We start from the raw sequence: 23,107 nt of genomic DNA on the forward strand, positions 1-23,107 counted from the left end.
AGAATATCTTAATAATTTATAAATGAAAATGAAAACAAAAGCAGAAAATTTATATTTATTCATCATCTCTGAAAAGAAAAATAAAAAATAAATTTTGGGAAGTGAAATATATCTATAAGAAAAAAAAACTTTATCTAGTCTTTATATAGTATAACATTACATTAATATTATATAATACGTATTCTATAAATTTCACAATATTTACATGATAATTGTTTTTTTTATTATTATGACAAATGTTATAATAATTTATTTATTTTAATTTCATTAACCGTTTTTATAATCATAAAAAATGTGGATACTAATGCGGCAACACCTCTATATCTCCATTAGACTATCTGATGACAATATTTTCTCTAATTTTGGATAAAGGTATATCATAGAAAGATTTTTTTTTCTCTGGTTATTAAAAAAAGAAGAGAAAATAAAAAAATAACCATATTATTTTAGTGTATCGATAATAAGTGAATAAATGAATAATTCTAATGTGTTCAAATCGAAATAGTAAGATTTATAATTCTCAAAGATTAGATAAGATTTCTCCTGTGCCCAAGGCCAGATTTAAAGGAAAATTGAAAATTTACTGTAAAAGTTAAAATTTAATGGTCTGAACTGAGTTTCTGAACCCAGTCACACGGCATCAATAAGAGCACTCATAAGAGCACTCAGAGCACAAGGGAAAAAAGAAAAACTAGAAGATGATATTTGGACAACATTTTTTTATAATATTTTAACATTATTTGTGTCATTTTCTGATTGGTAAAGAATTCCTTTACAATTAATAATAATAATCATAAACAACATTACGAACCAATCAAAAAATGACATATAAATGATGTTAAAATGTTATAAAATTTTTTTATCAAAATATCATTATCCTAATGGATTTAATTTTAAACATCCAAGATCAGATGGGTCTAGAACTTCATCATTTTCTAAATGTCTAACCCAATTATATACTTAGGGGTGAACCAAATCAGAATTTAGAAGTAACATGTATTTTGTCACGTGAAACATGCGTGTAAAGACCACTGATAGTTTAAAGAAATACAAAATAAGTGGAATTCTTAATACAGCAGAGAATAACAAATAGAATATCAAATATAAGAAATCAATGGCAGGAGGCTAAAGCAGACAATTCATATTGTTACTATCGCCTTAAAAAAAATTAAAACAATCAAAATAAAAATCTCATTTCCATGATTATATTCCGGCATAATTTTACACTGAAAAATAAGAAAAAGAAAAGTATCACCTGAATTCATACCTAGTAAATCTCACATTACCTTAAATAAGTGGGTTGTATCTCCATCAAGTAGAAGCTGGAATGAAAATGTGCTTCAAATCCTCCCAAAAAGTTCAATACTACGGCAAAAGAGTAAGACCATTCAGGGATGAACCACTCCTGGTTAAAATTTACAACATTCAGCACATTATGGAAAATATCAACCTTGGACTCCAGACAACACGCAGCAATTAAGAAATCTGAAACCCAAAAAGTAACCAAATTTCATCCAAAATCCAGAGCCCAACTATTTTTATGTTAAATGAAGGAGTGCTGAAAAGCAAGTGGCAGAAATCTCAAGCTTTAGAAACCACTAGTGGATGATGCAGTTCCGGATCTGGGTCCAGAAGTGGATCCATTACTTATTTTGCTGATGATCCCTTTCCCAAAATATTCGGCAATGACGGAAAACCCATCTTTAGAGCTCTTCACCTGGTGGAAAAATCTGTCCTGATCCTTAGAATTTTGCTCTAAATTTCTTTTAATTTCCAAGACAGACCTATACTCAGGAGCACACTCAGGGCATTCTTTTTCATTATCGCCAAGGCATCGAAGGTGGAATGAGTGCATGCACATGAAGTGCACAGCAGGCAGATCAAGGGTGAAGGTGCATGCAGTGCACTTGCTAAGCTGAAAAATTCTAGCATTTGTTCTAAGATCTTGAATCTCTTTCCTCATTGACAGTGTATCTTCCTGCACAGAAATACTTCGATGTTAATCCTTCCTTGCTACTTACAGAATAACAATCAACAAAGAACATCACCAGACTCATGAGGCAATGGAAATTTTATCTATATAAATAGGAACATCTGAGAAAAATTCCTAAATACAATAAATTTCATTATATTCAAATATTTTTTAACAAAATCATCATTTGTGTTTACCATTTATCATCACAATACACTAAATCTTTGAACGGAAAAGCATTCTGGTGATGAAAATGCAAGTCAAATGACTTAAAAACAAGTGGCATATTCTGTTATGACATGAAGATGCTAACTAAAATATATAACAGAAAATGGGTGTCTGCTTCACATTGAATAATCATAATCACCCAACTGTTAATGCTTTAAACTTCAAGAAGAGTTTTTCATTCATAACAGTTCAATAGTTACTTGGGTCTCCATCCGTGACAGATTTCGATGTCTTCAATTTCTGCTAAAGTTTTCAGGTGCTAGTTCATATTTAATTATGAAGGAATGATTTCAAGAACAATAGAAACCAAAACACATAATGTTCAATTTCCTGAACAGACTCTTCATAGAATACTTCCATATAGTTTACAGAAAGAATAATAATTAAAAAAAAAGAATATTATTACATTCTCTTGAGGCAAAGAAGGATTTTATCTCTATTTTTTTTTTCTCTTTCCCCATACTCCTCCCCATCAGATACAAAATTTTATCTTCATACATAACTATTGAGAAATATTTCTCCATGAATTAAATTATATTACATTAAAAAATGATTTCTCATCAATAAAAAAGAAATCATCTGTATTCTTCTTTTGCATAAAAATCAATTCTATTTTGAAAAATGTAAATTGAGTTTGTTAAAGCCTTTGAAAAATAACTAGAATCTAAAGGAGATCAGATATTTTATAATTTTGAAAAGCTACTTTATATAGGTTGTGCAAAATAGAAAAGCTATAATTTTAATTATCTTTTAGAACAAAAAGTCATACTTGGTGATTGATACCAAACCAAAGAGTAGCTTGTTCTTTAAATACCATCTCTAAAAAATTAACCACTTCTTCATAGATATGTTACTGTATGTTTCCGAGTAATTTTTTTAGTGAAAAAGAGAAAAAAAAAAAAAAAACCCTTAGCTTTCTGTGTTTTCTATTTTGTTAAATTTTAAACTGCTTACATTTAAAAACCATTATCTGCTAAGTTTCTATTTTCCAGAATGCATCTTACTTTTGTTTAAATTGTTTAAACCATTAGAAAACAAAAGGAATGTAAATTTACAGGAATGTTTGTTGTGTACACAAAGGATGGACACAACTTATAAACTATCAAATGTTTAAAACAAATAAAAAAACTGACAGCCAACCTGATATTTCTCAATAGCTTGTCGGTCCTCCTCTATCATCTTTGATTCCCGCTCAAGCTTTCGAGCAATGTAATCTTTAATCACAGAAAGTGTGAGGCATGGATTTCTGGAGAGAGTTTGAAGCACAATTATTGGGGGCAAAATATCATCCCTCTCAATATAAGTCAGAACTTCTTTTACTTCTTTAGAACAATCTTCTCCAAGCTCACCAAAATATTTAAGTACATCGGCCCAAAGAGATGGGTCCCCTCCTTTAACTGAATCCCCCAGCCTTTTGCAGCATGCAATTAACCCCTCATGATCATGTGCTTGCATATAGCATGCAATCACTTCTTTATAGAGTTTCATCTTTTCATATAAATACAAAAGTCCATCTTTGAATGCATTCATTTCACATAGTATAATTGCTAAATCAACGTCATATAGTGGATGTTCTGTCTCCGGAGGCCATGCACTCTTAAGCAAGTGTAAACCCTTTTTATGCCTTTCAAGAAGGTCCTTTCCCTTTGCAGAACTTTTGTGATTAGCAGTGTTTCCGTTAGACTGAGCACTCATAGTTTTTGCTGATACTCCATTAAGGTAATTTCCACCATCATTAACTTGCGACATTGAAGGAAAGTTCAATTCATTGGATATATACAACTCTAAAAGTGTATTATGAATCTCAACTTGAGCAGGTGAGTCGTTAACCTTATTTGTGTATTTCTCTAGAAAATCCATAAGGGACTGAGGATGATGAATGAAAATGCTAAGAAAATCAACAGGAGATGGCAACATAGACATATACACTCCATTTGAGCGTCCTCGGTCACCATCTTCAGTGCAAAGCCTTATGAGAATCTGAATAGTCTCCACTGGCTTGTGCTCAATCAGAATCTTCCCATACTCCTTTATTGTCATCCCTGCCTGACTTGATTCGAGGCTTGAAATGTATTCCAAGGCTTCTTCATAGCTACCCAGATCTTCAAGCAAGATCTTCAAGTACCACTCATGCCTCCCTGCCTTCTTTGCAACATACATTGCATGCTCATGGTAATTGGCAGCACGGCAAACCCTGATTGCTGTTTCCACGTCAAATTTAAGTTCCCCAATGCTGTCATCACTTTTAATAAATAGATTTAACTTTTCAACGTCTTTCAATTTGGTGTAACAGTTTAATAGAAGTGTGGTGTGATCTTTAGAAGCAAGACCTTTCTCATGTAGCTTTTCTAAGTAATTTGTGAGGTTGTAGATTCTTTGAGCATCCAAAAACTTCTGTATAACATAAGAAGGTTCAAGGTGACCAATAGTAAGTATGTACTGGGCCATTGATTCATCATAGTCTTGCTTGCTATATAGATGATCCCCATATTTCCTTAGCACTTCAGCAGTAGCCGCAGCATCTGCTTGTTGAGTCTGTACAAGATTTATTGCTACAGTATACAGGTTTTTCTTGAATAACATGTCTAACTTGCTTTCCATATCCTTTTCTCCAATACATAAAGCTGATTTGTCATTCATTATGAGTATGATGTTACCCCATTCATAAAGCAAATGAGAAACTTCTTTAACCAATGCACTGTGGGCTATTAATCGATTCTTTAGATCATAGATGTTGAAAGTATGCTTTCCTGTTCTTTGATCTGCAATAACACACAAAAGGTATCCACGGAACCATCCAAGCAATTTCTTCTCTCCCTCAAAAGCCCAACAAGGACCACGCCCATCAACTTCATAAAAATATACTGCCTCTGGTCGACCAATTATCAACTCCTATTCATATTAACAAATAGAGACATTCAGCATTTACAAAGAATATAATTATGCCAATTTATAAAAATTATTTGAGAACAATGAACAAAGACATCATACAGAGCGTTCACTCATAGCAACACTGTTTACACCACATCCAATCTGATCAAGGGTTTGCCTTCTCGGTGGTTGATTATGCAACGAAAACAAACTCACTGAACTTGGAGTCACAGCAAATAACTGTAGTGATTGACCATCCACCTTAAACCCAAGTCCAGTTACAGCAGACAGAGTTTTGTCCGATTGGTTGTTTTCAACCTGAAGCTTAAAACGCGTGATACGCTCCCGTGCAATGTCTCCTTTGATGCAGTAAATAGAACCATTGTCCAAACCAATAGCTATGAGTAGTATAGGTGGCACTTCTTCTAAAACCAAAAAAGATGTAATCTGCAGTACACCATAGTTTCAAACCATCAAAATGTGGGACAAAGACAACAAAACTACATTACTATACTAACCAGTTTTACTATCATTAATCACAAAAAGAATAGTAACAAGCACGCCATTCATTCGTTACCTTTGCCTCTGGAAACTGATTAGTGAATATCCGCAATATCCCAACACATTCAGGACTTGTCATGCTCGAACTCTCAGGTTGCATCTTGTCAAGGTCAAAAACCTTGAGGCATAAAGCTGTTTTCTGGGGAGTAAGCTGTTCATCCTCCCCAATTGTTACCAGAAGATTGCGTTGCTGGTTAATCAACACACAAAACACACCTCTTTTAACTTCAATCAAGAATCAAAGCACAACCCTAGACAACCCAACAAAACATGCGTTTGGTTATCTTATCAGTTGAAATTAAACTAACCAATACTAAGTTCAACACAATGACAGAAATTTTTTCTTCTACAGTTCATGCTTTGGAATGTGTGAATGTCAGTTCGCATTATTACAAACAAACATCAAAACATGCACTTAAAAAAAAAGCACTTCACCAATGTCCAATCCTTCATACACACACACCAAAAAAAAATAAAAAAGCCACTATGCTACTAAGCAATGTTTTAAAAAATGGTAACAACCACAGCATCAGAATTTTTGGAGTCACCGCACAACTGCCATTTTCAGCTGCTGTGTTAAGGTTTTTGGAGTCAACGGCAATTGCAACTGCATGCGGCCAAATTTCTCCACAACTACCCAAATCAACCGGGATCCCCCACGATCACAACTGCAATTTAAAACCTTGCTGCTAGGCCAGGTCACTCTTATCACCAATCCCACAACTAAAAATAGGATTCTAGAAAATTCCTCCACCGAAACAACCAGAACTCAGACACAATTGAAAGCGGAGTCCTAGAAAATTCCACCAACGATCTCACCGAACAAAGTGCTTTTGAGGAAATACAACGGAAGAAAAGTGAGGTTGCACTACTGCTACTTAATTCCAACAATTAAAAAAATAACTGAACTTCAATTCAAGAATCAAAGCGTAATTAAGCTCCTACTTCTCCGAACAAAACATTTAAACCGCAAAATACCTTCCTCGATCCTTCAAAAACGCAAAAAAAAAAAAAAAAAAAAAAACACTTCACTAAACTCTCGAATTCTCTCACCGATCTTCACAATTAAAATTCTAAAAAAATCCAATAATATCATCAGACGCAATTAAAAAAAAAAAAACAATTGCAGAAAACCGCAACAATAATTCCTCTGTAACCTTGAGTTGCTGAAGAAAGAGAACGTTAGAGGAGTGAGGTTGGAAAGCGAAGTTGAACTTTAAGCCTCGATCGAAAAAGCAAACGACGCCGTCGTCGAAACCGGTGACGACTTTGCCCCTACCGCTGGAGCAGCACTCGATCTTCTTCTCCCGGATGACGTCGTCTCCGCCGTCGCCCTCCGGAACCGTGCACTTGGCGCCGTACTTTTCCTCGAAGAACTCGAACTTCCGCCACTGATACATCTCGCGAATCAAAGCCTCGCGTTTTCAGATTCTTCGCCAAAATCGTGCTTCGCCTTTTTCCTTTCTCACAAATCTTTCCGAACCATTAGCACGTTGCAACGCTGCATCGTGTAGTGCAAAATTTTTTATTTTATTTATACATTACTCAAATTTAATTTATCTATATGAAAAAGATTATATAAATATTTATTAATTTATACATAACTTAACTTTGGGTCATGAAAAAAAATAATTTTTATTTGTATTTTTTCTTCGTGCTTTTGAAAATTATTCTAAATGTGCTCTTAACAATTAAAATTATAACAGTATGGCAAACTGATAACTGAAATTAATAAAATGAGAAAATAGTTATTGTAATTAATTAATGTATGATAAAGGAATATAGTTAGACTCTAATTTTAAAATGTTTCTTTATTTACATTTTTAATTTTAAATGTGTGATTATATTTGGTTTGCGAATAGAATTAGGGATCGGTTTGTTTTTATAATTTCAATTTTGAGGATTAAATTAATTAGTAATTTATAATTTAATCATTATGTTTGTTAATTTAGATTTTTATTATGTAGATAATATTTAATTTCATAAACTATTTTCTGAACTTTATTAATTTTAAGATAAAAGTGACAGACTTTTAGAACTTCGAAATATAATTGACAGTTTATTTGCTGTCTCTTATTCTTTTAGAAAAAGATTTAGAATTTCTTTAAGCTTTTTAATCTCTTTTAAGTTTTTTTTGAATAGTTTTAATTTGAATTTGACTTTTTAAAATAAAATTTGTACAACTCAATATATTATATCACAATAAACTGGTTATATTAAATATAAACTTCTTTTTCATATGCTCAAAAGTATTTATTTATTACTCCTTTTAATTATAGCATCATTTATATACTAAAGGTATTTATTTAAAATAATTTCTCGTTGTCCAAAATAATGGTAATAGATTAAAAACAAATTGTATATTAAAAATACGTATAGTTTATTTATCTTCAGCATAAAAATTTAGAAAATGATATTTTAAAGGTGATAATAGTTTAAAAAAAAGTAAAATTTGATTATTTTAATATTAAAATTTTTTAATATAAATTGTTTTATTATATTTAGTACAAAATAAGTTTTTAACGTTTTGATTTAAATAAGTTTTTATATTGAGTAAATTTGATAAAAATATTTCACACGAGGATGAAAATGTATCCTATGAAGTCGAATGTCCTTGATTCAGACGTCAAAAAAATATAAGACATCGAGTTTGGAGTTTTTTTATGTCATCATTGTAATTATTTTTTAAAAATAGCGTCACCACATCTTTTCTGCTTTAACCAAGGACTTTGTTCATGAGTGCAAGAAAGAACAAAAGAAAGTTTTGTGTGATTTCCCTTGACGAAAGTGTTTTCGTTGTCTTTGTTTGGATATTTCTTTAATTTTTATTGATTGATATCCCTTTTTTGTTTAGTATTAATGTCCCGAACGCGAGTTCAAACTCCACCACTTTCAGAAATAAGAACCGCTTCATTCAAGAGTGCAAGGAAGAACAAAGGTCAGTTTTTTGTCATTTACCTTACCTTGGTTTCCATTTTGTTTGTGTTTTTATGAATTCATTTCATGTTTTTGTGCTCATTGAAGCTCCACCACCTGCGACCACCATAGGCGTGTTCTCCTTTCTCCCTCACCGGTGACAATGCTTTATTCCAATAGCGAACCCACCTTCAAGGTTAGTTTTGAGTTTTTGATGAACTTTCGTTTTTTGATATTGGTATTGTTGAACGTGTTTGTTGTATGTTGTATTGAGTAATATTGGATACATAAGACTTTTACTAGGTTTTTGATTTGAAAATGGTTACATAAAATTATTCTAGGCATCCACTTTCCATTACAAATTCAGAAGTGTGAGTAATTGATCTCATCACATCAATGTCAAATTTTCTCTTTATATTGTTTTCAAACTTTAAGCATAGGTTAATTTTTTTTTTTCACTTCATGCTCATTATCCTTCAATCAAACATGAGAGTTAAATGCAAAAGACACTTCGATGTTAAAGTCACTAAGAGTCCAACAATTTAGCAATAAATGTGTAATTAATGTAACCAATTTACCACAATACGTCAAACCTGTATTTATAGATTTTGGGACGGACTTCAAATTATCACTCACCTAATTACGGTCCAACTAATAATGGTCTTGCTTAGGCTTAACATAATCATCATTAGCATTAACTTCGATTTAATCCAATTGCTCGGCTACCCGAGCAATTCCTTTGGGGTTACAGGCTGGTAAAATTGTCCGATCTCAAGTTGACCAAATGGTCATACTATACACAGACCCCTAAGCCCGAGCATATCTTCATACCTTGATATACGAAAGGGTATTTTAGTTGGAGAATGTTTCGTGCGTTTTTGGTGGAAGGATAGGATTTTCGATTTTCATGTAATCGCTCAGTTTAACACGATTAACTACGTGGGGAGTTACTTTGTAACTGTTATAGTTGCAAGAAGTTGTAACCGATGAGATTGGGACACATGACTTTTTAGGATTCAGGTATCCGTTTAAACGAAAGTTCACAAACCGTGGATCGTTGGATCTTGCTTTTTTTAATTGCTAAGATTCATTCGTCTGAGCGGCCATTTTGGCTATAAATACGAGATATGGTCAATGTCAAATCTTCTCCTTGATACGGTCTTCAAACTCCAAGCAGAGATCAAAGTTTTCATTCCCTTCACATTTTCTACTGGTCGGTCAAACACATGAGTTATTTGCAACTAGTAATGAATGTAATCAACTTACCATAATATGTCAAATCTATTTATAGATTTTGAAATGAGCTTCAAATTATTCACTGACTTAATTACGACCTAACTAATAATGATTTTGCTTAAACTTAACATAATTATCATTAACATTAACTCCAATTTAATTCAACTGTTCGACTACCTGATCAATTCTTTTGAAATTATGCACTGTCAAATAAAAGTGAGTTTTAAAACCCTCCAATAAAGGTGAGTTTTAGAATAGTCATACTATACTAGTACTATTTTTTACCTTTTTTTTTATTTAAATACAAAAGCTAATTTTTAAACCATTTTATTCCTATAAAAGTTGTTAAATGATAATCAAATAGTGTGAAATAACTTTTTCCTTTTTATAAGTTTAAATCAACTTAAGTAGTTACCAATACCCTACTAAACATGTTAGCAGGTGCTTAAAAATGTTCCATTCATTTTTCTTCCTTTTTTTTTTCAAAATGTATAGAAACTAAAAAAAAAAATGTATAGTTCAGACCATGGTTTAATAATACATTTGAATTATAATTAGTAGAATAAATTAATAAAAAAATTATTATTTCATAAATTAGCATTAACAGTAGTCTATGCTAATCTAATATTTTCCTCTAATTTTAATTATAAATACATATTTTAATCCAAGTAATGTAATTTATAAACCATCATAAAAAATGATACAATTATATCATTAATCACCTAAAAGTGAGTTTTACAATCTAAGAAAAAAAAAACATTTCCATTTAAATAATTATAAAATAAGAAATTATTAAATAAGTTTTTCAAAAACTCAACATCTCTTCACCATTTGTCATCTAAGAACATATTTAAATTATTTAATAATTATGTGACTTAAAATCTTATAATTAAATTACAAAATAAAGTTTGAGATATTACAAATATACCATTTTTTTTCTTCAACTTTTAATATCGATAACTAACATATCAAATTAAGCGATCAAGTGACAATACTTTACCTTCCTAATATTCTAAATTGAGCAACATTAACAAGTTAAAAAATTAAAATATTAAAAAATGTGATAAGTTAATGACAAACGGTTAGGTAGCCCTAGAAAACAAATATAAAAATATTAATTAGGAAAATTTGAGAAACAAATATAAAAATATAAAAAAGAAGAGGCTTTTAATTTTAATTGACATCCAAATGTGAGAAATATATAAAACAAAAAAGAATAGAAAATATAAAATAAGAGTGTGATGTGATCAGAAAGGTCCACCGTTGTCCTATTTTAGATCACAAATTCATAAGCCTGATTTCTCCCATCTATATACATTATCCTTCTCTTTTGGTGGTTTCTATAATAAAAAGAAAAAAAAAATAGATTTACACCTCTTTAAAAAATTTTGTAATTACACTTACATTTCAATTTTTTATTTTTCTTTTAAATCTTACACTAATTTCTCTTATTTTTCTATATTACACATGCATTTTTTATTTTATTTTTAAATATTAAACTTGAGAAAAATATCTTTTTAACAATTTTTTTATAAGTTTTTTAAAATCACATATTTTATAATTGATCTATTTTAAATATACGGACAGATTAAAGTAATCAACATTATTTTTATGTCAAAAACATATTGTTAACATATCATAATCTTACACGTAAATCCTATATAAAGAAAGTCATATCATAAGAGTAAAAGAATCCAAGAAAATACTAATATGTAATTTAAAAAGTAAACTAAACATATGCACACCAACATGAGAAATGTAATTGTTAGGTGAAAATTGATTCAATTATATAAGATATGAACTATTTCAATGTGTTTGATTGTGTAAAAAATTTGAAAAAATTTCTTTAACAACTTTTTTTTGATAACTTTTTTATAACACATATGTGAGTGGTCCGTTTCAAATATTTTTTTAGAATAAATTCAAACAGACCAATAAAATAATAATACATATTCTGTTGTAAAAAAATTGTTAAAAAAGAATGGTTAAAATATCGTTATCTTCAAATTTTGTTCATAATTATGGTTTTATGTAAAAGTCTCTTTTCTCTTCTATATCAAACAAGAGGATAGAGACTTGTAAAGTAAAAGATAAAGAAAAACTATAAACTAAATGCTATTGACATAAGAACAAGAAATACATCACAGAAGATTCATTTTTTAATGTCAAAGTGTGAGAAGATTGTGAAGTTTGGAACCATTGTCTTGTCATAGTTTCCTCCATTGTTGACTTCCTTTCAAGCTCATCTTCAAGCCTTAGCTGTTTCATACTGTTGCTTAGTTCTTTCCTGGTTCATCCACTCACTCTCCTAGTTCCAATTTCACACTACAACAGAAAAATGGGAACAGCAAGTGAGTCAGATTTTGGTTATGTTCTGAGTGAAAGAAAAGCATTTGATGAAACAAAAGCTGGTGTCAAAGGGCTTGTTGATGCAGGTTACAAGAACGTTCCTGGCATATTCCGTCATCCTCCTCAGAAATCTGAGAAGAAGGTCTCAAATTTAACCGACACAAGCCATGTTATTCCAGTCATAGACCTTGCAGATATTCACAAGGATGCAAGCAAACGCCAAGGGCTTGTTGGCATAGTAAAGGAAGCATCTCAAACATGGGGTTTCTTTCAGGTGATCAATCATGACATCCCTGTGAGTGTTCTTGAGGAGATGCAAAATGGGGTCAAAAGGTTTCATGAACTTGATGCTGAACATAAAAGGGAATTCTATTCACGAGATAGAACAAAACCCTTTTTCTATAACAGCAATTTTGATCTATATGGCTCACAGCCAGCACTCAATTGGAGGGACACTTTTAAGTGTTTGTTGTACCCTGATGTCCCCAAACCAGAAGAAATTCCTGCAGTATGCAGGTATGTATGTGTACCAATTATGTGTTCCTTCAAAAAATTTCAGTTAAACTAACATGATATGACATGATTCTTAGTATCTAAAGAAAGTAGTCTGAAGTACTGAGTTCAGAAGGAAAAATGAGTTTCATGGTAGTTAAAGTACACAGATTTAGAAACTTACGTGGTTAGACTCAGATCTCATGTTGTATTTTCTTAGTGAATCTCATCCTCTATAGACCTAACAGGTCTTGTGAATTGGAAACAACTTAATACCTTTATTCAGCTGTTATGTCTCTTTCAAATTTGGCAATGTTGTCATGTTTGGTTGGGTGGGAAAAGTATAGTTCTGACATACTATGCAGAGAAGCATTTCTTGTCAAATCTAGAAACATATCTGGCTTTGCATATTGTGATCTATATGGATACACAGGAACCAAATTTCTACCAGTGCTTATCAAGTGAATCAAACAGAGGTGGTGGAATTGATCAAAGTTAGATGCTGATTGTGGATAATGGCAAAACTTGAAATAACATGCTGTCTTAATATCCTGTAATGTGCTAATCTTGGTGAATCTCATTAAAAGGGTTTTGATCTTCAAAGATTTCCAAAAAGGGTTTCATCCCACATGAAAAGCAAGAAAGAAAACATGTCATTGATGAACGAAAGGAAAGAACAGTGGAATTCTTCATGACTAGTTGATCCTATCCTTCTCTTTAGCTCTGGCCATAGTTCTTGTAGTCACTATTCCTTGTTGTATGTTATCTATTATCTTTCCCATCCATGTTGGAAGTCTCACAATGACAATGATTAGTAACAAGACCAATTTAAAGTATATTAGTAAATGCAAACTTTATCTTACAAATTGAGTTTGTGAGGTTTCAGTTAGACTAATACAAAGCGTATTTTTTAGTTAATTTGTGATATGTGTTAATTTCTGCATAATATAGCATGGAAGTTAAAGGATGAAGTTTTAAAACTTAAACTATTGTAGAAACTGAGACAATTTGAAAAGTTCCAAAACTGAAATTCCACCCTTCTGATTGATTGCATGTTCTTGCAGAGACATACTGCTGGATTACAGTAAATACATAATGAAGCTTGGTATTTTACTGCTTGAGTTGTTTTCAGAAGCTTTGGATCTGAGTTCAAACTATCTCAAAGATATTGGATGTGCTGGGAGAGTGTTTGGTCTTTGTCATTATTATCCTGCATGTCCTGAACCTGATTTGACCATGGGAACCACCATGCATTCTGACAATGATTTCTTCACAATCCTTCTCCAGGATCATATTGGTGGTCTCCAAATAAGATGCAATGACAAGTGGATTGATATAAACCCTGTACCTGGTGCTTTGGTGGTTAATATTGGAGACTTTTTGCAGGCAAGTTTTCTGTTATCCTCCTGTTTCTTCTATATTTCCTGCAACTTTTACCTATCATGGATACTACTTACATGTAAGGCTTCATTTTTCTAAGGGAAGTTGGGGAAAGTTAAAAGCTAACTTTTATAATGAAGTGATAAAAATATGTCATGCACAATGTATTATTATAATCCAATGTTACTACATAGAAGAAAGAGTTCTACTAAACAACTGAGACTTGTATGAATTTCAACTAATGTTAAAGAATATGTTCATAAGAGTATGTCAAAGTGTTTCAGAAAGAGTGTATCAGAGAATATGCTGAGTGTTTCTATCTGTTATGTGAATGAGCCTTGTTATTGGATGTAAACATGTTGTTCATTGTTTGTGTTTGAATTGTAGCTTATAACAAATGATAGATTGAAGAGTGCTGAACACAGAGTGCTTTCAAATGATGTTGGTCCAAGGATATCTGTTGCATGCTTTTTCAGCCCAAGTGTTGAGGCATCCTCAAAGCCTTTTGGACCTATAAAGGAACTGTTAAATGAAGACAATCCTCCCAAATATAGGGAAACTACATTTGCTGAGTATGAAGCCTTCTTTGTTGCAAAAGGACTTGATGGTACCAGTGCTCTTGCACCTTACAAGATTTGAACTAGGAAAATGAATCAGAAACTACACCTTATAAGATTTCAACTATGAAATGTATCAGAAACAGAGTAAGTTAGCATAAATAAACATGATTGCTGAATCTGATATGACTTTATGCCAGTAGTGTTAGAATTTCAAGTTTGAGTCTAAGTTTCACATGGGTAGAAATGAAAAAGAAAAACTCTATATAAAGATGAAGACCCATCAATCAATTTTCTTAAAGTTTTGGATACAGTGTGTTATCAATCTTTTATGTGATTAGACACAGAGTTCATTCACGTTGTATTTGTGAGTAGTTGTGAATGTTTTTCCTAGACTTGAAGGAAAAAATATTAGAATTACAAGTATGAATCTAATCATATAAAAAATAAGTTGTGTATACATATATAATGTGTGTGCGATTTTTTCATTCAAATAGTACATTTGGATTTTAAATTTACTCAAATAGTATATTTTGTCGAATATTTTAATCCAAAAAACTCTTTTTCTTTACCTTTTTTTTCACTTAAATTCACTTCTCCAAATCTATCTTAAAAAACAAAAGAAGTCTAACTTTCACAGAATATGGAAATCAATTTCTCTAATATGTGTGTAAAAATGGAATTTAAAATATTCTACATTTCTTTTATACAACTCTTACTTTCCTTTTATGGTGTGATGCATTAATTATAAAAGGAAACGGATTTTAAAAGAAATACATGGAATTACTTATATAAAAAAATTAAATTTTTAATTTATTCAAAAATATTTTAAGAGAATTATCCAAAGGCAATACTTATATATATATATATATATATATATATATTATAACTTTTGTTTTTGATTTACAAACATTGGTTTTCATTGCACTGATTTTGTTTTCTTTACATAATAATATAAACCAAGTATTCAAAGTATATATATAAATTTATTCTAATTTAAAATTCATTATTAATTCATATATAAAAATAAAAGTAAAAGCTCTATGTTTACAAATAGTAAAGACATCAATAACAATATAAGTAAAATCAATACATATTATGATATATTTTTTAGTACGATAAGCCATTTTGTTTTGTTTTTGTATCATGCTATCTAGTATTTGAATTAGTGAAATTTAAATATAACATAATTGTTTGAAGTTTATGCATTATTTTAGTGGTAAAAAGGTTTTGATACCTCTTGTGCAATATTTTATAATATATTATCATTATTTTTAAAAGAAATGCTAATTTTGATGTTTAATAAATTAATATATTGTTTAAAATGGTATTAATAATGGTTTTTATTATGATGAATGGTTCACCTATGATATGTCAGACAATAATTCATTCTAATTATTTGTAAAAGTTGGAGAGAAATAAATATTTTGATAATAAATGAAAAGTATATCTTTTAAGTCTTGAAATATGAACTTAAATATAAAAAAGAAGCTTTTATCAGATAAAGATACCTATTAATTATGACTGGAAAGAGTAAAATTTCAAATCGATAGATATATTAAATGATATTTAAGGTTATATTAATATATAAAACTTAAAATGATCTATTAAAGAAGAAATATAATGAAATTGTTAACATTTTTAGACAGCTAGTTTCCTAAGACATTATGTTATATTAAGATAATGTCTTGAAGAAGAAATACCAAGAAATTTGTTACCATAATTTTCAATAAATTCAGCTAATAACGAAGGATATATCAAAAGAAACCATTAACAAATGTTTTGGAAAGATAGTGCTGTGATCTGTAAATAAGATTAAACAAAATTAAAAATCACTAAATCATCTTTGTCTCCAAAATCACAGTTTTCTATGAATCATGGGTCCCATGTTGAAAATGGGTAGCATTTTTAGGAAAAAACATTCAATGACAGAGGAGATAACGGCTACATGGGACCACTCTGTGTCCTTTTGGCACCCATCACCAGCCCTTTCTTCCCTATCTCCTCCATTTAGGCCAATTCATCAACTTTTCCCTCAACTCGAGTTACCCTTTTCTCTACTCACTTTGTTTCACACTACTGCCATAGCAAAATCCTTTTTTTTTTTTTGGTTCACATCGGCATTGCATATGATGAACAACCCCAGGTGTTGGGTGTTGCATTTCTTTTGTTGTTTCTCTTGTTGTCTTCTTTTTCCAGCTCTTGTTCTCTCCCATCACATCCATGGTAAGTAAAGTTGTATTCTTTTTCTCTCTTTTTGTGTGATTGTTTTGGCATTTGGTGTGTTTATGAGCATTGTGTCTGTTATTTGGTTATAAGGACATTGTGGGCATGACTAGTAAGTAACAAACGTTGCCTTTCATCTGTGAATGTTTCTTTTTTCTCTGTTTTTTGTCATTCTGCAAGGTTGTTCTGTTATTGTGTCTTGGGGTGTTAGATATTTGTACTGTTGAAATGGTTGGTGTAGTGTAATGGGTATTCCAGAAGCTCTCCTTAATATAAGTTCAAACGTGCTTTGTCTTTGGCTTTGAAAGTTTCCATCTTGTTCTGGATCTTTGATTCCTGCACATTCTTTCCATGAGAGGTTTCGTTGAAGGTTTCCTATATAATAACAGTCTTAAATTTTCTTAAGGATTTGTACTACAATTTTGAAATCAGTGGGAAAAAAAAGGGAATTTAGAGTGAGAGCTGATAGTTCAATTTGTTTAAACAATTTTATTGTTCAGTTTTGTTGAATCATTTTAAAAGATCAGTTTAGTTTTATAGTAGTCCAGTTCATCTGTTTAGTGCACTCCTAATTACTGAATCATTATTCAATAGTACATTGCTGAACTTATAGATTGGTTAAATGTGAAATTGGTTTCTTTGATATGCTACATTCATTATGATCGGCGATGTTATGACTATAGAAATATGCTAGATGATTTGGCATGGAGTGCATCTTATTTCTGTACCTTACACCTTTGTTTCACATGTTCTGAGAATTCTTCATTAATTTTAGAAAAAGTTTGTTTCATGGTATTTATAGCTGGTCTTCACAGGAATCACTGTAAAACATTAAAAGTCACAGGAATCACAGGAAACAATGAAGATCTTTTAACAATTATTTTAAAAGTCAAGTCCTAGTTCTCATTGTGTACTTGGTCTTGATACTGATAATTGATAAGATTCCATTTTGGTTAGAAAGTACTCAATAGGCCATAATCATATATATCTTTTTGCCTGTTAGGCTTATCAGAAGTATTTTGCAATAGAGAATTCAATTCCCCAGAAAAGCATATTTATCAATCTATGGATTTTAGTAGAACTATGGTGTTTGTATCTATTCCAAGAAGTCAAGGAGTCTAACATGGTTAGTTGAGTAGGGTGAATGAGTTGTTGTAAACTGTCTGTGTTCAATTCCTACTGGCAAAAAGAAAATCTACCCTGAACAAATGAATAGGTCTGTAGGTTGAACACAATACAGGTAAGGTTTACTTGAACAAGGACATCAAGGATGTATGCATCATTTTCTCAATGCTTCAGTCCTAACTATAATGATTGGCTCTCAGATCATAATAGTCTAATGAAGAGAATAGAAGACCCTCTACTGGAAAACATCTAGTACTATGAGGTTTAGGTAAATCATCTACCATATGCATTGAATGGTGTTTGGATTTAACAGTCTTTGCAGTTTTTTGTTATTCCATTTTCTTAGTTTTATATGTTGAATTTTGTGAACAAACTCTATGTATAGAACCTTCCACTACAATATAGTTGTTTTCTTCTTGTTCTTATCCTTGTGTTTTTTGTTATTGTTGTTCATACCCAACATTAATAAAACTAGGTTTTATAACATATTCTTCGTTTGGTCAAATCTTGTTGGAAATTCAAGTGAGTCTAAGTTTCATATTAAGTAGAGATGAGAAACTTGAACACCTTATAAGAAAATTAAGGTTCTAGATTAGAGTTAGTGTCATTCTCTTGTATAGGTTTGACTCGTGTTTCATTAATGTTGTATCTCTCAAGTGAACATATCATCTCTATATCAGTATAAGTCCTATTTGATAGAGATGAGAAAGTTGAATATCTTATAAGAAAGAATATCTATAAATTCATTGTATTAAGCTTTTAGGTTTGACTCGTGTTGCATTGGTGTTGTATATTGTTGGAAGTCCTACATCGATTAGAGATAAGGCCAATTTATAATATATAAGTGAGGTGCAATCCTCACCTTACAAGTCGGTTTTGTAAGGTTAAGTTAGGTTTAAACCCACTTTCTAATATATATATATATATATATATATATATATATATATATATATATGAAAAATCACTCTGATGATTAAGTCAATTTAATAGAAACAAGATGAACACGGCCTCTTTCATGCGCATGCACATCCACTAAACATCATCTCTAAAAACGAGCTTGATGTTTTGTCTCTCAGGAAACCCTGCCAGTGACATAGTTGACATCATAAACAAGAACCGAACAGAACAGAAGCTTCCTCACTTGAATGACAGCCCTGGTTTAGGGTGCATGGCCTTACAATACGTTGAATTATGCAAAGGAAACTGCAGTGATAACAATGCTGTAAACTGCAAGCCTCCTGAAGAGGATTTCACTGAAGTGTTTGCTCCCAACTGTGGTGTAGAGCTTCCTACTTTTGGCACCATAACTGGTCACATTGTTGGTTGCCAAAGAGAGTATCTTGAACCATCACTGGCATTCTCACAAGTTCTCATAAAAGATAAGAACTCTGTGTCTGTTCTGAAGAACAAAACACACACTGAAGTTGGAGTTGGCCTTGTTGGACTCCATAAAGGGCCTTTCTTTTGGTGTGTTTTGTTCAGCAATGGACAGACAAACTCCACCTTTGTGCTTGAAAATCATGGTGCAGGAATCCAGCAAAAGAAGGGCTGTTATAGTGGAAGCAGTACTCCATGCAGTGGTATAGGACACACAAGGACTGTTGCACTTTTTAACATCTTTTTCATCTCTTTTGTGTCCCTTTTGCTGCTTACACTTTTGTGATCAGTTTACAGTAATGCTAGATCTTCACTTGACAATTCTTGAATTGCTTTTCTTCAGTTTCCTATACTTTGTTTACTGTGTGTGTTGTGCATTAATATCAAATATAAATTCTGGAGGATTAAACTGTAGGTCAGGAGATAGTATATAACCAGAAAAGTTTACAAATTCATCTTCTTAGAAAATAAACAAAAGGGTTAAATATATTTTTATTCTTTAATTTTCAGTAAAAATTAAAATTAATCTTTTTTTTTTAAATTTTGATAAAATGTAGTCTTTCAATTCTATAAATTTTTATATTTAATTCTTTTAATTAAATTTTATTAAGTTTATTTGATATTCTAAATAGTATTTGAATTTATTTATACTGTTTGACATTTTTTTTTTATAATGTTAGTTGAGGAATGCGTTTAAAATCTTAAATAAACTTAATAAAATTTGGTTAAAAAAATCAAATTCAAATATTTTTAAAAGTGAAAGATTAAATTAGTTCAAAGTTTCAAACTAATTAAGATTAAGGTAAAAAAACATATTCATCCCTAAATAAAATTTATCTATACTTAAAGTGTGATGTATGCATAAGCATATATTGCGTATATACTAGAGCTGTCAAAATGGGTCACAATATGCGAGTCAATCCGGCTTACCACGGGTTTGGGTCGGGTTGGATTTGAAAAATTTGTATTCTTTTTATGCGGATCATGTTTCAACCCGGCTCATTTAAATTCGGTTCATGCGGGTTGAACTCGTGGTGGACCGAGTTGGCCCACCAACCCACCTACCTAATTTTATTTTATTAAAATTTAATTTTAATTTTATAAAAAAATACTTATTATTATTTTTTTCTTGAAATAATTATTTAAGTTCCTTATTTTCAAAATTAATTAAACAACCATGTTAGGAGTGAAAGTGAAATTTGTTTAGATTTAAATTATAGAAAGATTATATTTTTTATATTTAAAATAATGTATTTAAGTGAGCCAGTGAGCTAACCAGTTTACTCACTGGGTTCAAATTGCTAATAAATGAGCTAGGTTAGGTTGACTCATTAAGTGACCAACCCGTAGTGAATCGAACCGGGTCGAACCGGATTACCCGTTTTGACATCTCTAGTATACACTACATTTGTATGATTTAAAAGTATATTTTACATTATGGAAGCCATTGTTTTTTGGAAATATATTTTGAATGGTATAATATCTAAAAATATTTTTTAAATTGTATAATCTAAGAATATTCTACATTATGCAATTCATTATTTTTTGAAAATATTTTAAATTATGTAATATATATATATATATATATATATATATATATATATATATATATATATATATATATATAATTCAAAATAGGAAAAGAGAAACCTAGGCTGCAAAAATAATTGTACAAAGCGTTTTATAAGTTTTCTAGAGACCAAATGAAACTGCCCTAATATTGTAAAAAAATAAAAAGTTGTCAAATTATTATTATCTTAAACCCTAAATGTAGATGGTTAATGTTATAGTATTCATTTTCACTAAAAAAAACTGTCGCGATTAGTTTTAGAAAGTAGAAGTAAAGAAAAGGATGAAAAAAAAACTAGAAAATCAAAATAAATTTTTATGTTGTTTGATTTAAAATTGTATAATAAAGAATATTTTTTTAAATAATAAAGTATTTATGATATATAGGCTGTATATAATAAATTGTGGAGTTGGTTCTCATATATAATAAAGTATGTATGATATATAGGCTGTATATATTTATCTAACAAAGCTATGTCGACGACTATTTTTAGCTCTAATTTTCTATTTGTAACAATTTTATAAGATATAAGTTAATATAACTTTAGTAAAATATTAAAAAAAATTAAATATTATAACAATTTTTATAAAAATGAAAATAACTTTTCAATGTAGTGTACCCAACCACTTGTGTATACAATAAATGAATGATAAGTCAGTACATATCTTAGTCAGAAAATGTGATGAGTATCCAATGAACATATGCCCTGTTTGGATCAATTGGAAAAATGAAAAGCTCGTTTGAGAAGGGCAAAATCAAGTTTCCCACATTATCACATTTTGCGTTTAGATGAAAATTTGCGTTTAATATTTACAATGGAAAAAATTTATTGGATTATAATAATAATATCGTACTCTAATTTAATGTAACAGATTACAATAGAAAAAAATCAAATACGATGTAATTAGTGCTTTTGTTAATTTCAAGGTGAAAAAAATTTATGGATTACAAAGCTATTTCAATAAAAGTAAAATTAGTTTTGAGAATAATAATAAGTGTATAGCACAAGTTATATTATAGATATGGAAATTCTACATTTTTAATATTATATTTATGTTTATCTTTCATTGTAAAATTAAACCACATTACTTTTAAATTTGTATTTAGTGTATTGGCAGAATAATATATTAAATAAAATCTGTACATATTATTTTTATTCTTGTATTAAATAGTATTATAATATATTATAAAAAATATTACATCATAATAAATATAATTATTACATTATAATAAATATAATTAATTACGAGCATGTTATTATAAATCTGATTAAATTAGAAAATTTATATATATATATATATATATATATATATATATATATATATATAAGAATAATAAATTAAATGTTTTTAGACATTGTCTATATTAACTTTTAATCTCATATTTTTTTATATTCATATTTTTGTATTAAACGTTAAATAATCTTTTTTGTAAAATGAATTTTTTTTTAGAATGACTTAAGAACATTTGACAACTATCGTAAAATCTGGTGAATCTTTTCTCATACTCTTATGAGATGTCAAATACATATCAACTTTCATGGTTGAGATTATTTGAATGTTATTTTAGATATTTAAGAATATAGAATGTATTTTTTTTTTTACTTGTATTATACAAAGAACAACACAAGAGTTATGACAAAAAAGTAAAGTAAGAAAATAAACTATTTATCTTTGCTCTTGTAATAAATGAGTTTAATTTAAAACAAGATTATTCGATATTTCAATTCTAACATGATTATCTGGATGAGACTTTGATGGTCCATTTTGCTTCATATTTATTATGTGATAGTATTTTTCTAGTCCAAAATGTTTGATTACTATATCATCATTCTACATATTCCGTCTTAATATTAGGTTCTTTAATTTATGAAAAAAAAAATTGTTTAATCACATGTTTTTATACTCTATTTATTCTTTGTAATAGAAAGTTATATATTACATACTTTGTGTCTTCTATACTTTGTGTGTTCTATTTTATGCTCTTCACATATAAATTCTTATCAACCAAGGTAGAGGTATACATTCATACCACTAAAGGTAGAAATATAAATATGTACTAACCAAGATAAAAGTACCTAAGACTCTCTACATTTGAAAGATCATATAGCTATTGTTAATACGACAATCCATATAATTCTCAATGGAAATTTAGGTACGATTATGCATTCTATTTTATTATGAATTGAGGTATGAGTTCATTAAGAATTAATATAAATTTTAGATTTATTTAATAACATTAACCAGA

At 30.0% G+C, this 23,107-nt stretch overlaps 3 protein-coding genes across 4 annotated transcripts; 2 read left to right on the forward strand and 1 right to left on the reverse strand.

Moving 5' to 3' along the window:
- Positions 1-1,158: 1,158 nt before the first annotated feature.
- Positions 1,159-7,153, reverse strand: LOC106774170 (vacuolar protein-sorting-associated protein 11 homolog). Of its 2 annotated transcripts, none has more exons than XM_014661052.2 (5): positions 6,790-7,153; positions 5,649-5,822; positions 5,192-5,518; positions 3,341-5,092; positions 1,159-1,978 (listed from the first exon to the last, which is right to left on the reverse strand). In XM_014661052.2, exons 1-5 carry the CDS (start codon positions 7,030-7,032, stop codon positions 1,589-1,591), a joined length of 2,886 nt encoding a protein of 961 aa, XP_014516538.1. In that variant the 5' UTR covers positions 7,033-7,153; the 3' UTR covers positions 1,159-1,588. The 2 variants fall into 2 exon arrangements, with proteins under 2 accessions (XP_014516538.1, XP_014516539.1); XM_014661053.2 differs by having other exon boundaries at positions 5,649-5,883; positions 6,790-6,893.
- Positions 7,154-11,901: 4,748 nt separating this feature from the next.
- On the forward strand, positions 11,902-14,875 carry LOC106772895 (1-aminocyclopropane-1-carboxylate oxidase homolog 12). Its single transcript, XM_014659518.2, has 3 exons — positions 11,902-12,649; positions 13,690-14,011; positions 14,393-14,875. Exons 1-3 carry the CDS (start codon positions 12,123-12,125, stop codon positions 14,642-14,644), a joined length of 1,101 nt encoding a protein of 366 aa, XP_014515004.1. The 5' UTR covers positions 11,902-12,122; the 3' UTR covers positions 14,645-14,875.
- Positions 14,876-16,516: 1,641 nt separating this feature from the next.
- LOC106773742 lies at positions 16,517-19,611 on the forward strand. The gene is made up of 2 exons (XM_014660486.2): positions 16,517-16,788; positions 18,990-19,611. Exons 1-2 carry the CDS (start codon positions 16,692-16,694, stop codon positions 19,574-19,576), a joined length of 684 nt encoding a protein of 227 aa, XP_014515972.1. The 5' UTR covers positions 16,517-16,691; the 3' UTR covers positions 19,577-19,611.
- Positions 19,612-23,107: the final 3,496 nt, after the last annotated feature.

This window comes from Vigna radiata, chromosome 9 (genome assembly GCF_000741045.1).
Source record: "Vigna radiata var. radiata cultivar VC1973A chromosome 9, Vradiata_ver6, whole genome shotgun sequence".
Classification (NCBI taxonomy): domain Eukaryota; kingdom Viridiplantae; phylum Streptophyta; class Magnoliopsida; order Fabales; family Fabaceae; genus Vigna; species Vigna radiata.

What these genes read in the sequence shown, in the direction of transcription:
- LOC106772895 (XM_014659518.2), top strand. Translation starts at nt 12,123, where the DNA reads ATGGGAACAGCAAGTGAGTCAGATTTTGGTTATGTTCTGAGTGAAAGA. An exon ending in GAAATTCCTGCAGTATGCAG is followed by an intron (nt 12,650 to 13,689) that starts GTATGTATGTGT and finishes ATGTTCTTGCAG; the next exon opens with AGACATACTGCTGGATTACA. An exon ending in ATATTGGAGACTTTTTGCAG is followed by an intron (nt 14,012 to 14,392) that starts GCAAGTTTTCTG and finishes TTTGAATTGTAG; the next exon opens with CTTATAACAAATGATAGATT.
- LOC106774170 (XM_014661052.2), bottom strand. Translation starts at nt 7,032, where the DNA reads ATGTATCAGTGGCGGAAGTTCGAGTTCTTCGAGGAAAAGTACGGCGCC. An exon ending in ATCAGTTTCCAGAGGCAAAG is followed by an intron (nt 5,519 to 5,648) that starts GTAACGAATGAA and finishes GGTGTACTGCAG; the next exon opens with ATTACATCTTTTTTGGTTTT. An exon ending in TTGCTATGAGTGAACGCTCT is followed by an intron (nt 5,093 to 5,191) that starts GTATGATGTCTT and finishes TAATATGAATAG; the next exon opens with GAGTTGATAATTGGTCGACC.
- LOC106773742 (XM_014660486.2), top strand. Translation starts at nt 16,692, where the DNA reads ATGATGAACAACCCCAGGTGTTGGGTGTTGCATTTCTTTTGTTGTTTC. An exon ending in TCTCTCCCATCACATCCATG is followed by an intron (nt 16,789 to 18,989) that starts GTAAGTAAAGTT and finishes TTTGTCTCTCAG; the next exon opens with GAAACCCTGCCAGTGACATA.